General features: G+C 43.8%; 1 protein-coding gene across 1 annotated transcript; it reads left to right on the top strand.

Moving 5' to 3' along the window:
* The first annotated feature begins 5,679 nt into the window (after nucleotides 1-5,679).
* LOC110525869 (rho GTPase-activating protein 25) lies at nucleotides 5,680-15,718 on the top strand. The gene is made up of 11 exons (XM_021606341.3): nucleotides 5,680-6,158; nucleotides 9,361-9,563; nucleotides 9,809-9,896; nucleotides 10,739-10,852; nucleotides 11,164-11,371; nucleotides 11,877-12,009; nucleotides 12,322-12,395; nucleotides 12,693-12,814; nucleotides 13,292-13,449; nucleotides 13,990-14,579; nucleotides 14,786-15,718. Exons 1-11 carry the CDS (start codon nucleotides 6,095-6,097, stop codon nucleotides 14,985-14,987), a joined length of 1,956 nt encoding a protein of 651 aa, XP_021462016.2. The 5' UTR covers nucleotides 5,680-6,094; the 3' UTR covers nucleotides 14,988-15,718.
* The last annotated feature ends 283 nt before the right edge of the window (nucleotides 15,719-16,001 follow it).

Raw genomic sequence — 16,001 nt, forward strand, 5'->3', positions numbered from 1 at the left:
TTGGTGGTACTAACAGTACTGTGCCAATACCATGTCTGTATTACAGATAGCTGCCACTAGAGTGCGCTAAAGGCTAAAATAGCTTTTTCATAATTGAGAGTCCTCTTTGGCCTATTTTTTGAGCCTCTGCCGGTATTGCACTTAAAAGCAGCAAGGTTATTATTCCATCTGCAACACTGCAGTTCGATGCATTCCATCTCCTGAAGGTTGAAAGGAAACCACTTATAGGGGGAAATGAGCATCATTATTCCTCCTTAGCGACTTGCTCTTACATAAATGAGAATTTCCCTCAGCAATAGGTTAATCATAATATTGAGCATACCTATTTTATGCAGCTCATGAAATAGGCTATCATTGTGCAATTTCCTATCACACAGTTCTATTTTAGTAGTATATGAATCTTACCAAGCTAGCCAGGACATTATGGAACGTATGCATACTGTTGAAGTCGGAAGTTTACATACACCTGAGCCACATACATTTAAACTCAGTTTTTCACAATTCCTGACATTTAATCCCAGTAAAAATTCCTTGTTTTAGGTCAGTTAGGCTCACCACTTTATTTTAAGAATGTGAAATGTCAGAATAATAGTAGAGAGAATGATTTATTTTAGCTTTTATTTATTTCATCACATTCCCAGTGGGTCAGAAGTTTACATACACTCAATTAGTATTTAGTAGCATTGCCTTTAAATGGTTTAATTTGGGTCAAACGGTTCAGGTAGCCTTCCACAAGCTTCCCACAATAAGTTGGGTGAATTTTGGCCCATTCCTCCTGACAGAGCTGGTGCAACTGAGTCAGGTTTGTAGGCCTCCTTGCTTGCACACACTTTTTCAGTTCTGCCCACAAATTTTCTATGGGATTGAAGTCAGGGCTTTGTAATGGCCACTCCAATACCTGGGCTTTGTTGTCCATAAGCCATTTTGCCACAACTTTGGAAGTATGCTTGGCATCATTGTCCATTTGGAAGACCCATTTGCGACCAAGCTTTAACTTCCTGACTGATATCTTGAGATGCTGCTTCAATATATCCACATAATTTTTTTTTCTCATGATGCCATCTATTTTGTGAAGTGCACCAGTCCCTCCTGCAGCAAAGCACCCCCACAACATGATGCTGCCACCCCCGTGCTTCACGTTTGGGATGGTGTTCTTCGGCTTGCAAACATAACGATGGTCATTATGACCAAACAGTTCTATTTTGGTTTCATCAGACCAGAGGACATTTCTCCAAAAAGTATGATCTTTGTCCCCATGTGCAGTTGCAAACCGTAGTCTGGCTTTTGTATGGCGGTTTTGGAGCAGGGGCTTCTTCCTTGCTGAGCGGCCTTTCAGGACTTGTTTTACTGTGGATATAGATACTTTTGTACCTGTTTCCTCCAGCATCTTCACAAGGTCCTTTGCTGTTGTTCTGGGATTGATTTTCACTTTTTTCATCTCTAGGAGATAGAACGCGTCTCCTTCCTGAGTGGTATGACGGCTGCATGGTCTTGTGGTGTTTATACTTGCGTACTATTGTTTGTACAGATGAACGTGGTACCTTCAGGCATTTGGAACCAGACTTGTGGAGGTCTACAATGTTTGTTTTATTAGGTCTTGGCTGATTTATGTTGATTTTCCCATGATGTCAAGCAAAGAGGCACTGAGTTTGAAGGTAGGCTTTGAAATACATCCACAGGTACACCTCCAATTGACTCAAATTATGTCAATTAGCCTATCAGAAGCTTCTAAAGCCATGACATCATTTTCTGGAATTTTACAAGCTATTTAAAGGCACAGTCAACTTAGTTACCTACACTTCTGACCCATTGGAATTGTGATACAGTGAATTATAAGTGAAATAATCTGTCTGTAAACAATTGTTGGAAAAATGACTTGTGTCATGCACAAAGTAGATGTCCTAACCGACTTGCCAAAACTATAGTTTGTTAACAAGAAATTTGTGGAGTGGTTGAAAAACGAGTTTTAATGACTCCAACCTAAGTGTATGTAAACTTCCTACTTCAACTGTACCTGCTATGTTTTGCTGTTCACACGTCGCATATACCCTCCTGTGGGTCTTGTTTCACTTTTGCTGTGATAGATATTGATATTTGATGATTTCTATGTATTGTTATCATTATCATTGTATATTGTGTAATGATTTGTGTTCAATTGTATTTGATTTAGGAAACCGTTTGAAGTTGTACATTCTTGATAATGCCAGAAAATGTGCTTTGCCTTTCAGTAAATACCCTGTTCATGTTAGATGGCATGATCTGTGTGTTCTTCCCTGTATCTCTGAACTTCCCCGTTTTCTTATCTGCTAACAGCTCCAGTTATCATTAGCCCTCTAGAGTCGATTGACGCATTGGTGCATCAATCTAAGAAACATAATAAAATAATCTCCCCTTTGTCGTCGGAGGCGTCTCAATCCACTGCATCCACCGATGTCGCATTTACGCATCTGCGATGAAAGGAGGCAGAGCTAGAGCCGTGTTTCTCAGACCATGAGACATCCCGAAAAAATATATTATTATCTACTACTATTATGACCACTCTATGGAAAGGGGAAACTCTCACGAACACGATGACAGGGGTCACGGGACTCTTCTGAAGGAAACCGGTATCAGTTAAAAACATGATGGAAGTATGAAGGTAGTTTTGTGCCTACCCAAAAAAAGGGTTTAAAAAATTATATATATACAGTATCAGTAACATGTTTGGACCAACCAACTCATTCAAGGGTTTTCCTTAATTTTTTTTTCTACATTGTAGAATATTAGTGAAGACATCAAAACTATGAAATAAAACACATTGGATCATGTAGTAACCAAACAAGTGTTAAACAAATCAAAATATATTTTATATTTGAGATTCTTCAAAGTAGTCACCCTTTGCCTTGATGACAGCTTTGCACACTATTGACATTTTCTCAACCAGCTTCATGAGGTAGTGACCTGGAATGCATTTCAATGAACAGGTGTGCCTTGTTAAAATCTAATTTCTGGAATTTCTTTCCTTCTTATTGCATTTGAGCCAATCATTTGTGATGTGACTAGGTAGGGGTGGTATACAGAAGATAGCCCTCTTTGGTACAAGACCAAGTCTATGTTATGGCAAGAACAGCTCAAATAAGCAAAGAGAAACGATAGGCCAACATTACTTTAAGACATGAAGATCAGTCAATGCGGAAAATGTTCTTCAAGTGCAGTCTCAAAAAAACATCAAGCGTTATGAAACTGGCTCTCATGAGGACCACCACAAGAAACAAAGACCCAGAGTTACCTCTGCTGCACAGGATAAGTTCATTAGAGTTACCAGGCTTAAAAATTGCAGCCCGAATAAATGCTTCACAGAGTTCAAGTAACAGACACATCTCAACATCAACTGTTCAGAGGAGACTGCGTGAATCAGGCTTTCATGGTCGAATTGTTGCAAAGAAACCACTACTAAAGGACACCAATAATAAGAAGAGACTTGCTTGGGCCAAGAAACACGAGCAATGGACATTAGACTAGTGGAAATCTGTCCATTGGTCTGATGAGTCCAAATTGGAGATTGTTGGTTCCAACCGCCCTGTCTTTGTGAGACTCAGAGTATGTGGACGGAGGATCTCCGCATGTGTGGTTCCCACCGTGAAGCATGGAGGAGGAGGTGTGATAGTGTGGGAGTGCTCTGCTGTTGAGATTGTCTGTGATTTATTTAGAATTCAAGGCACACTTGACCAGCATGTCTATCACAGCATTCTGCAGCAATATGCCATCCCATCTGGGTTGCGCTTAGTGGGACTATCATTTGTTTTTCAACAGGACAATGACCCTGCACAACTCCAGGCTGTGTAAAGGCTATTTGACCAAGAAGGAGAGGGATGGAGTGCTGATCAGATGACCTGGCCTCCACAATCACCCAACCTCGACCCAATTGAGATGGTTTGGGATGAGTTGGACCGCAGAGGGATGTAAGAGCAGCCAACAAATTAAATCAAATCAAACCTGATTTGCCACATGCGCCGAATACAAGTGAAGACTTTACAGTGAAGAGTGCAGTTCAAGAAGAAGAAAATATTTACCAAGTAGGCTAAAATAAAAAGTAATAATAAAAATTAACACAATAACAATAACGAGGCTATATACAGGGGGCACCGGTACCGAGTCAGCGTGCAGGGGTACAGGCTAGTTGAGGTGATCTGTACATGTAGGTGGGGGCGAAGTGACTATGCATAGGTAACAAACAAACAGCGGGTAGCAGCAGTGTATGGGGGGGTCAATGTAAATTGTCCGATGGCGGTTTTTATGAGTTGTTCAGCAGTCTAATTGCTTGGGAGTAGAAGCTGTTGAGGAGCCTTTTGGTCCTAGACTTGGAGCTCCAGTACCGCTTGCCGTGCAGTAGCAGAGAAAACAGTCTATAACTTGGGTGACTGGAGTCTCTGACAATTTTATGGGCTTTCTTCTGACACTGCCTATTATATAGGTCCTGGATGGCAGGAAGCTTGGCCCCAAACTTAATGATGGTGTTGGAGTTGTGTTTGACCACGCAGTTGTGGGTGAACAGGGAATACAGGAGGGGACTAAGTACACACCCCTGAGGGGCCCCAGTGTTAAGGATCAGCGTGGCAGACTTATTGTTGCCTACTCTTACCACCTGGGGGTCGGCCCGTCAGGAAGTCCAGGATCCAGTTGTAGAGGGAGATGTTTAGTCCCAGAGTCCTTAGCTTAGTGATGAGCTTCGTGGGCGCTATGGTGTTGAACGCAGAGCTGTAGTCGATGAACAGCATTCTCACATAGGTGTTCCTTTTGTCCAGGTGAGAAAGGACGGTGTGGAGTGCGATTGAGATTACATCATCTGTGTATCTGTTGGGGTGGTATGCGAACAAGTGCTTAGCATATGTGGGAACTCCTTCAAGACTGTTGGAATAGCATTCCAGGTGAAGCTGGTTAAGAGAATGCCAAGAGTGTGCAAAGCTGTCATCAAGGCAAAGGTTGGCTACATTGAAGAATCTAAAATCTAAAATATATTTTGATTTGCTTAACACTTCTTTGATTACTACATGATTTAATATGTGTTATTTCATAGTTTTGATGTCTTCACTATTATTCTACAATGTAGAAAATAGTAAAAATAAAGATTGGATCTTCGGATCTTTTTTATATCTCCTAGATATAGGACAACACTTCAAAACCGAGTTTCTTATTGTGTATTTTTTGACTGTCTTTTGACCTTTAATGAATATGTTATTCAATGAGTTTCTCTGGCCTACAGTAGTAAAGGCCAAATTCAATATTTTATCAAATCCTAAAATGTCAAATCAAATAGCTAAATGATTTATAGTATGACCATCTTAAAACAATTCTATATGTCAGCTTGGAACCCCCCCCCCCCCCCCCCCCGCAATAGCTTAGACTTTTAAGAATGAATGCTGTATCTTTGAATGAGGCAGGAACACTACAGTCTACTTTCACCCCTGACTATAGTTTTCCTCAGAGTGTGTTCTCATTAGGGCAGTTTTGTAGTATATTAATCAGTGCACAACTTCTAAAATAAATCACCAATGCTGTAACAGCAAGCCACAATGTTACAATTTTAGATGTACAAAAATCTAGTTGAAATGTATGGCTGTGAACACATACCCTAGGCTGCATGTTGCCTTTAAGCGACATTGCCACCGCTTGAAGAGACTGCAACCCAGAAACAAAACCCACTTCCTCCTGAGAGAGAATAAAGGGAGACCAGTGGTTAAGTGACACTGGTGAATGGTTCGTCATTTGAAACCTGCTATCGTAGAGCACTTGCTATGATATACCTACCTGGAGAGGGGGTATTTACAGTGTGGCGAAGTATTAGATTAGCAGAACATGTATCTAGAGGGAAGTAGAGGGAACATGAAAGAACGTGTTTTGACATGTTGAAAAAAAATGAAAAGATAGATTAGCAGCTATACAGGAAGTAGGAAGTCAGATACAGAGAGGTTTTAATGTGACAGACAGACTGGAGATCTACAGCAAAACCCCTCATACATGTGTGTGTGCTGTGTGTATATATGTGAGTGTGTGTGTGTGTGTGTGTGCGTGTGTTGTGAAGTGAGATACTGATCTTTTCTATGAAGGAGCAATAATGTCTCTCAAGCTACCTCGGAACTGGGACTTCAGTACCCTCAAAGCTGAAACATCTAGAATAGGTAAGTTACTGGATGTTATCCTAAACATTTAGCATTCTTGGGAGTCATTGCATTTGCGTAAATAGGAAAATGTGTTGTTGTATCATCAGTTGCATTGTACACTAGTGCATGTGTGTTACACGCGTCTATGAAGAGGTATAGAGACTGGACCTGTGGGTTTAATGGCCCAGTGCAGTCAAAAATAGGATTTTCTAAAGTTATATTTCCACATTTTGTGGTTGGAATAATAACAATTGCTGTGAAATTGTGAGAATGTAGAAAAAAACGCTTAGAATTTCAGCCTGTTTTGGTGGAATGGAGTTTTGGCTTGCCTGGTGATATCACCAGGGAGTACATTAGCTACTAGACCAATAAGAGAGTTCTAAACCTCTCTGCCAATAACAGCAAATGTTCAGTTTTCCCCTCCCCACTCTGACCATTCCCAGAGTCCGTGCAAAATTCTTGCTTGAGAAATGGCTCTTTCCTAAGAAGCTACTTTTGTTTCTTTTTGACCAGTTTAATTTAAAACAATCACATTAAGTTACTTAATTGTTACGCAGAAATGATTTGATATTGAGATAAAAACAGCTGCATTGGACCTTTAACTTTGATCCATCTGAGTGGGTATGACCACAAGTCAGAGACTACTATGATGACACACCGAATGCATTTGATGGATCCCTTCTGTCTTCTTCTAATGCTTTTTAAAAGGAATTAGGAATCAGATTACGTTACTGAGTTTGGGTAATCCAAAAGTTACGTCAGTGATTACAATTTTGGACAGCTAACTAACTAGTAACTATAATGGATTACATTTACAATGTAACCCAGCCATCCCTAGACATGAGGTTGACTGTGGCACTGTGTGTGCCAGCGGCATACTGAGAGTGTTTTATTTAGACTGTTGTTCTTATACTTGGTTATATTTCTGTGTTAAGCTGTGTTTGTGGTCCAGGGCCCTGGCTTACAGAAGGATCATGCACCTGATTACAGCAGGTGTGGTGCACCTATAACTTAACAAGACAGTGCATGAGTGCATGTGAATACATATATAGCCGCTACAGCCTTATATGGCAATGTCATGACTTCATACTGAAACTATTAGTGGAATGGTGCAGTTGTCCTCAACCTGTCAGTGAAAACAGTGTGGATACTTCTATTTATGATGAACAGGTTTATGTAGTTTAGTGGATACACATCAGCATTGCTGGGAGACAAGTGACTTGTTATTTCTATGAAAAGAAGTGACTTCTTATGCTACGAGGGCCACCCCTCATAGCCTGGTTCCTCTCTAGGTTTCTTCCTATGTTACCGGCCTTTCTAGGGAGTTTTTCCTAGCCACCGTGCTTCTACACCTGCATTGCTTGCTGTTTGGGGTTTTAGGCCGGGTTTCTGTACAGCACTTTGTGACATCAGCTGATGTAAGAAGGGCTTTATAAATACATTGATTGATTGATTGACTTCTAGGATTGCTTAATTTATCACACGGTATACTTTACCAGTCAGTTACTCACAACCCTGAGAACTTAACCCCAGTCCTCATCTCAAGAAAATGTAGTGCTATAGTTCAGGCAGCAAGGCGTTTCTCATTTTCTCTGTGCCCTTTGGGTACTTTCAGCAGGAAGTTGATGAAATGTCAGAACAGTAGCTGTGACTCTGCAGACTCGTGTGTGTGTGTGTGTGTGTGTGTGTATGTGTGTGTGTGTGTGTGTGTGTTTGTGTATGAGAGCGACTGTGTGAGAAGGCCTGATGACTTCTATAATTTCTCTCACACCTGTACACTGTACACACATTTTATCTACTGCATGGCTACCCTTGATTGTTCATCAGAGGATCAAAAGCCATACATGTCAATGGCATTATGTAGGGAGGGATAAGAAATATGTACACAGAATGAATATGTATAGTCATGCAACTGAATGGGGCCAGTGTGTTCTGTCATTTCAACTGCTGAAGTTAGAACGCTATTCCCTATTTAGTACCCTACTTTTGACCAGGGCCCATAAAGCTCTGGTCAAAAGTAGTGCACTGCATAGGGAATAGTGTGCCATTTAGGACTGGTCTCTAGGGGTTAAATATTCATGTAACTGAGACCCTTATTTGGAACTACATCTATTTCTGCTGACTCTTTGTACACTCAATAGGATTGTGCCACGGCCACGCACGTTCAACCCCTCACTATTCCCACTGACGTGAAAGAGCTGGCATTCTTGCAACAAGCTCTGTTTGATTGAGAAGTTGAACATCTTATTCATGCCTCCATTGGGACTCCTGGGTCTAGGAGGTCCCGGGTCCAGTTGAAAAGTTCCTCAAGGGTCTGTGTCCGTCTTTCCTTTTTTCGTGGCGTCTCATCCTTCACTGTGTGTGGGCCAGAGGTTTGTCCAGAGTCCTTTGACATGGCCCTCTTCAAGGGATGACGCTGTTAAAACAGACCAAAGGGTCTGCGTTTTAGGTGGGGGCCTTCAAAGTCTTTCCCCCATCGATGCAGTCACGTCCTGTTTATATAGCCAGGCTCGTCTTCTTCTCTTCTTTCATCTGGCCTGGGAGATCACGGTGAATTACACGACAAGTGAGCGAACACTCTCAATCACAATCACACCATCTGTCCAGCGAGCTACAGTACCACCCTGCGTGCCAATCAATGCGTGATTTTCTCTCTCCATATTGTGTCACGTAGCCTACAACTCTACCCCCATCTCCAGCCGTTCTTCATACTCTTCCGTTTATCTCTCTCATGCTCTCTTCTGAGATCATCCACAGACAACTTAGACAGTAAGTCATCATGTTGTTGAGCAATGACTGGCCTGTTAGTAAAGGACAAATGACTCAACCGTGTCTACATTTAGGCCTAGTTGAGACCATGTACTGTGTTATTGTTCTTGTGTTGCCCTTCCCTGTAGTCTATTGTACATGATTGTTGAAGGCACAGTGTCTTTGTAGGTCACTATTTTCCTACCATTGAACAATCACGACTAGAATCTAGAAGCATGCACCTTAAACAGGAAGCTTGGCAGGTCAGACAGGGGCGGCCTGTTTCCTGCCAGGCCACCACTTCTATCTGCCGCAAGTCAGATTGATGCGTGTTCAAATTAATAAAAGAGGAAGACCTGACTTGACGGATGTTGAGAGCCTTGTTGACATCCTGGCTGTGTTTAGTGAAGTGTCTCTTAATAAGGCTCTCGTTAACAGTACGGCTGTTCTGTTTGTTTCTGCTCTGCTGCAGCGCGGTCTAGGAGTGTGATGCCTGGAGAGGGCAGCCCAGGGTTAGGCTCGCCCGGCTCCACCAGGAGGTCCATGGAGAGGCCTCTGAAGGCTGGCTGGCTGAAGAAGCAGAGGTCCATCGTAAAGAACTGGCAGCTGCGCTACTTTGTGCTGAGAGGAAGCACACTGACCTACCATAAAGACGAAAAGGAGGGGACTGTCCAGGTGAGAGATGGGGTAGAGAAGAAGGCAGATCGGTCTAGGCTCTAGTTATAGCCTTTAACTTTGGCTTTTCCTGATCTGGTCATGTGGTTAGGAAAACCTTCAAGCATCCAAACAACACTACTGCTGTCAATATTCAGTTAGCATGTTTCCATCTTTATTGAAGTCCTTCCCTGTGTTTCCTGTAGCCTAGACATGTATGCGTTGTTTACTAAGATGTCAGTGACAGTCTGTCTCTCTGTCCCCAGGGTGTAATCCAGCTGAGGTTCAGTAAAGTCAACAAACTCCCACAGAATCAAGATGATCCAGGGAAATTCCTCTTTGAGATTATACCACGTAAGCAGAAGACGGTCTCAGTCTGTCTCTGTCTCGGACTCTGACTCTGACTCTGTCTCTGTCTCTGTCTCATTCTCTCTCTCTCTCTGTCTCATTCTCTCTCTCTCTCTCTCTCTCTCTCTCTCTCTCTCTCTCTGTGTGTTCTCTCTCTCTCTCTCTCTCTCTCTCTCTCTCTCTGTGTTCTCTCTCTCTCTCTCTTGGCCTCATCTCACCATGTCTCTCTCTCTTTCCCTCCATCTCACCATGTCTCTCTCTTGGCCTCATCTCACCATGTCTCTCTCTTGCCCTCCAACTCACCATGTCTCTCTCTTGGCCTCATCTCACCATGTCTCTCTCTTGTCCTCCATCTCACCATGTCTCTCTCTTGTCCTCCATCTCACCATGTCTCTCTCTTGCCCTCCATCTCACCATGTCTCTTTCTTGTCCTCCATCTCACCATGTCTCTCTCTTGGCCTCATCTCACAATTGTCTCTCTCTTGTCCTCCATCTGACCATGTCTCTCTCTTGTCCTCCATCTCACCATGTCTCTCTCTTGCCCTCCATCTCACCATGTCTCTTTCTTGTCCTCCATCTCACCATGTCTCTCTCTCAGCCTCCATCTCACCATGTCTCTCTCTCGTCTTCCATCTCGCCATGTCTCTCTCTCAGCCTCCATCTCACCATGTCTCTCTCTCGTCCTCCATCTCACCATGTCTCTCTCTCAGCCTCCACCTCACCATTTCTCTCTCTCAGCCTCCACCTCACCATGTCTCTCTGTTGAGAGAGTAATGAAAGATATACCTTTCAATCTATGTATGATGTATCCCAGTATGTTGGATAGTCATACCCTCTCTGTATTCCAGGCAGCAGTGGTGATCGGGAGCGGCACCCGTACGTCCTCATGGCCAACTCCCACAGTGAGATGGAGGAGTGGGTCCGCACGCTGCGCAGGGTGGTTGGATCACCCTCTAGTGGAGGTACAGATAGTCTGCTGACATTAAAGGACAAGAGTTTTCCCTGACCAAGGGACCTGACCAGGAACAAAACATATAACTAGGACCCAGAATAGGTTTTTCCTGGTCAGGTCACATGGTCAGGAAAAAGCGGGTCTCTAGTCATCTGAACTTATTTTCTTGACTTTTGGTTCAAGGACTCTTTTTCGAATTGTCCTCGGGCCCATGACATAAAGCCGCAACCCATGAGGAACTAGCCACAAACTTGAAAAACCCTGTCTCTGATTCTCCAGTTTGGTCTGTGACTTACTCTAACCGCTCTCCTTCCCTCTCAGCAATATTTGGCAAGGGCCTGGGTGATACGGTAACCTACGAGCAGCGATTCGGCCCCCACATGGTGCCCATCCTGGTGCAAAAGTGTGCAGAGTTCATCAGAGAACACGGACTAAGCGAGGAAGGCATCTTCAGACTGCCGGGACAAGACAACACAGTCAAACAGTTTAGGGACGCGTTCAACGCCGGAGAGAGACCTTCCTTCCCAATGTGAGATGTCTCAGCGCTAAACTAAGCTAAGCTAACTTACATAAGAGCGTTTGAAGGAACGTTCAAGGGCGCCAATGTACAAACAGACAATTATTACGCCCTTTTTATACAAACTGAAATCCCGTTGGCTTCTTTTCTAAAGGTTGCATAGTAAGATGAGAGAGATGCAGTGAGGATGATAGTACAGAGATGCCTGATACACTTTTCTGCTGTTAGTGCTCTGTGGCTTACACCACATCCTGTCCTAGTAGACAGAGAAAGACAGTTTTATAAGAACCTTCTCCCCACGCGGAGCTCTCTATTGTGACACATTTGTTGAAAAGGGGGACAAACTGATTTGTAGCTGGATTCAACACAAAATAGAAATGCACTCAGCACAACTGTATGTTTTTGTTTGTGTGTGTGTGCATGTGCATGTGTATGCATGTGTGCCTGCATGTGTGTGCACGTGTGACTGTGTGTGGGTGTGCTCGTGCACCGCTTCTGACTGTTTTGTGCCCTGCAGTGACACAGATGTCCACACAGTGGCGTCGCTCCTCAAGCTGTACCTGCGGGAGCTGCCTGAGCCGGTGGTGCCTTGGACACAGTACCAAGACTTCCTGGACTGCAGCCCCATGCTGGACCCCAACAGTACTGCAGTAGGAACTAATATTTACTTCAATAAAGAAGTTAGCCAAATATTCTTATAAATAAACATGTCCTCTAGGCTACAATTTGTGATTTAGCTCTATATCTGTCCACGGTGCCAAAATGAGTATGTACTGAATCAAAGTGTGGTGACTTCCTTTAATGATGACCGTAGCCAAATGTTCATGGGCATTTTTGTTTTCTCACAATCATTTGTAATTTAGCTTTATTTCTATCAACTGTGCCAAAATGACTACATGCAGGCCTGCTGAGTAAGAGTGCGTTAGTTGAACTTTGTATATTCCAACTCACTTTCCACCCAGGGTCGTGAGAGACTGGAGAAGCAGATCAGCCTCCTTCCTAGAGCCAACTACAACCTCCTCAGCTACATATGCAGGTGAGCTTATACTTACACAATCACACACCAGGGTAGTGAATATTCAATTGAATGACATATCATAGAACCGATTGACGAACGAGCTTCCATTGAAACATTTGAAAAGCAATTTGATTACTACCCTGTAATGATTAGTCTACAGCTTTTGCTCATGCAGCATTTTGTGTTTGACCCCAAAAAATAAAAGCATCTGCATGGTGAGTGATTCTAAGTCCTAACTAGGGCACGTTATAAGGTATAATTTGGTACTCGCCCTGTGTGACTTTGCTGTCTAAACTGTGAACTGTGTCTGTGAAGGTTCTTATTTGAAGTGCAGCAGAACTCCAAGGTGAACAAGATGAGTGTTGAAAACCTGGCCACGGTCATTGGGATCAACCTGCTCAAGCCCCAGATTGAGGACCCCATCACCATGATGAAGGGTGAGACCAGACCACTTGGGCTAAGAAATTGCACTGTGAAACCCGGGTTGACGTTAATTCCATTTTAATTCCAGTCAATTCAGAAAGTAAACCAAATTCTAATTACAGCATTTCCTCATTGAAAAACAGTGGAAATAATTTGAATTTCATTGTACTTCCTGAATTGACTGGAATTGAAATGGTTTTGACCCCAACCCTGGTGTGAAAAGGCCTTTAGTGCATGCTGCAACGGGGTGTAATTGTCATTATCAGCAGCAGTAGGCCTATGCCTTTATTTTGAAAGTCATACCTTTATTTTGACATACTTCTGCTTGACGCAATGACAAACCGACCTTACTGTACAGTTTGATTATTTATGAAATGCAGATGCATAGATACGGTATCATTTATGTCAACAAATGGTTTCTGTATCCTCGTTCCCATTCAGAACTGTCTTTTGCATGAACCGACTGTGCGCTTGGCTGTCTCTCCTCACAGGTACTCCTCAGATCCAGAAGCTGATGACAGTGATGATCAGGCAGCACGAGGCTCTGTTCCCTCCGTCTAAAGACGTGGCTCCTTCACCCCCCATCGAGAAGAGTGACAAGAAGAAGAACAGCGCTCCACGCAGCTTTGTGGGCTGGGAGTCTGCTGAGGTAACAACATCACACAATCATTTTCAACGCAGCCCATAGGGCTCTGGTCAAAAGCGGTGCACTATAAAGGGAATAGGGTACTATTTGGGTCGCAACCTTAAAGAGGTTCTTCTCTTATTTCATACCGGGAACGTGGTACAACACATGCACAACTAAAGGAGTAATACATTGAGTACACCAAACATTAGGAACACCTTCTTGATACACACGGGACAATTTGAGAGTGAAAAACCCAACAGCATTGCAGTTCTTGACACAAACTGGTGCATCTGACACCTACTACTATGCCCAGCTCAAAGGCACTTAGATCTTGTGTCTTGACCATTCACCCTCTCAATGTATACTCAGTGTATATTATGATACATTATTATATCAGTAAGCATTGCATAGCTACACTTCTGTAAATGTTAATGTGTGTTGCAGTGTGTAAGAACACTTTAAATAAAGCTTGATTCAATTTCAGAATGTTTTGGAGAAGAAATTGATATCTCTCTCTCATTTTAGTTCTGTGGTCTAAATCCATTCTGTCTGTCCCTGCAGTGTGAGGGGTCTCTGTCCGAGTCTCCAGAGGAGGAAGAGGACACAGACACACTGGGGCCAGATCCAGTGACCATCTCCATCCCCCAGGCAGGGCCCCAGCAGCCCCACGCCCCCTCTTCATCCTCAGCCATGGACCTCTGGTCCGGGAGTCCCCGCAAACGCACCCAGACCCTGCCCACCCTGAACTGCCCAGTCCCCGGGATGGCCGGCAAGCTGGAGGCCATAAAGTGCTGGAGCCACATCAATGAGTGCAGCGAGGAGAAAGGTGAGAAGGGGGAGAAGACTCTCTCAGAGGACATCTTTAAGATCCTGGACCTACAGAGGACCTCTCTGTTCGGAGAGGTCCAGAAGAAGGACGGGGAGGACAGAGGGACGGCCAGGAGAGGAAGTGACATCACAGTCACCTATGATGACATCACAGTCCCCTATTCCAAACCCAGCAGGGACCCCCAGCGGAAGTCTCAGCCAGCGACCCCTGAGAAGAAGACAGAGGCCAGAAGAGCTGGGGTTTCATCTTCAGCCCAGCAACCAGACAGTAAGGTTGAACAGCAGGAGGACAGACGGGGAGACACAGAGCACCTCGTTACCAGGTCTGTATTATGGAATACTGTCTCTTTCCCAAATGACAATCTACTCCCTATATAGTGCACTACTTTGACTAAGGCTATAGGGAATAGGGTGTCATTTAGGATGCGGAATACTATTTTATTGGAAAGGACACGATGTCAACACAAGTGTACTGTACTCTGCATTCATAAATGCAATCTCTCTCCCTCTCCTCTCCCCTCCCATGCAGCCTGCAGCAGAGGAACAGAGAGCTGAGTGCCACAGTAGCGGAGCTGCAGTCAGCCCTGGATACAGAGAAGCGCTGTGTGTCGGCTCTGGAGATCCGGCTGAGGAACGCAGAACGCAGCCGAGACGAGGCCCAGAGACGCAACCAGGAATTGGACCAGGAGATACAGCAGTTCCTCTCCAGAGAACCAGGAAGACCAACTTAGAACCACAAAGGGGCCAACCTAGATCCAGTAGTTCCCCACCAGAGAACCACGAGGGCCAACCTAGAACCTAGAACTGCCTTTACCCTTAAGTTATCAAAGAGATCCCTCAATACAGTATATGGATATTTAACATAGAGATCTATTAACAAGGGAGAGAGAGGTAGAGAGTCAGTGTCTTGGCCAGAGATGTAACCCTGGCTGGGACCTGAAAAATGTTGCTAGCTTGTCAAGTTTGTTTGGTGGGAAAAACCATGTATAAACTCTTTATCTAAAGCAGATGTTGACTACACTTCACATTCATAGACATACAATGAGGAATGCTGCAAATGTATGTAAATGGCCTTTGCTTGGTGTAGCTGATTATGGACGTGATGTGTGTATTATCCTATAAGATGCTGATGGTTGCTGACCATGCAGGGGCTGTTACATTTCTATTGTGGATAACATACAGCATGTAAATGCAATAGCTATTGGTGCATAGTGTCCAGGTTAAGATCATGTCCAGGACACTTGGACTATAATGGACTGTATTAGTATGGCTGCGATTCAATTCATAGCGCTGCGCGCTGGACAGCCAACAATGCGGCTTTTAAAGGCATTTTGCCAACGTTCGCGGAGATCGCATTCATGGTAAAACGCTGCGCATGTCGGCTCAATTGTTAAGGTCCGAATCATGTTTAAATTTCTTTGATCAGCAAATGAATAAAGAAGAACAGATTAAGTTGACTGACCAACAATCTGCACAGTTTGTCATTATTATGGTTGAACTACAACCTTTTAAGAGGGATTGCATGTGATATGTGTAATATGCACGTGAGATAGAGTGAGAGAGACAGAAAGAATGAATGAGATCAGGGCCAAAGAGAATGTCGTCACACACTGAAGGGGTCAGAGGAAAGATAGTGTAAGGCCAGTGGGAAAATGGCTGGAATGTGTGCGTATGTGTGTGCGCGTGTGTGCAAGTCTGTTTGTGCATTCTGTGTGTGTGTGTGTGTGTGGGAGCACGTTTGTTCG

This window comes from Oncorhynchus mykiss, chromosome 6 (genome assembly GCF_057628025.1).
Source record: "Oncorhynchus mykiss isolate SJ-2025 chromosome 6, ASM5762802v1, whole genome shotgun sequence".
Lineage (NCBI taxonomy): Eukaryota > Metazoa > Chordata > Actinopteri > Salmoniformes > Salmonidae > Oncorhynchus > Oncorhynchus mykiss.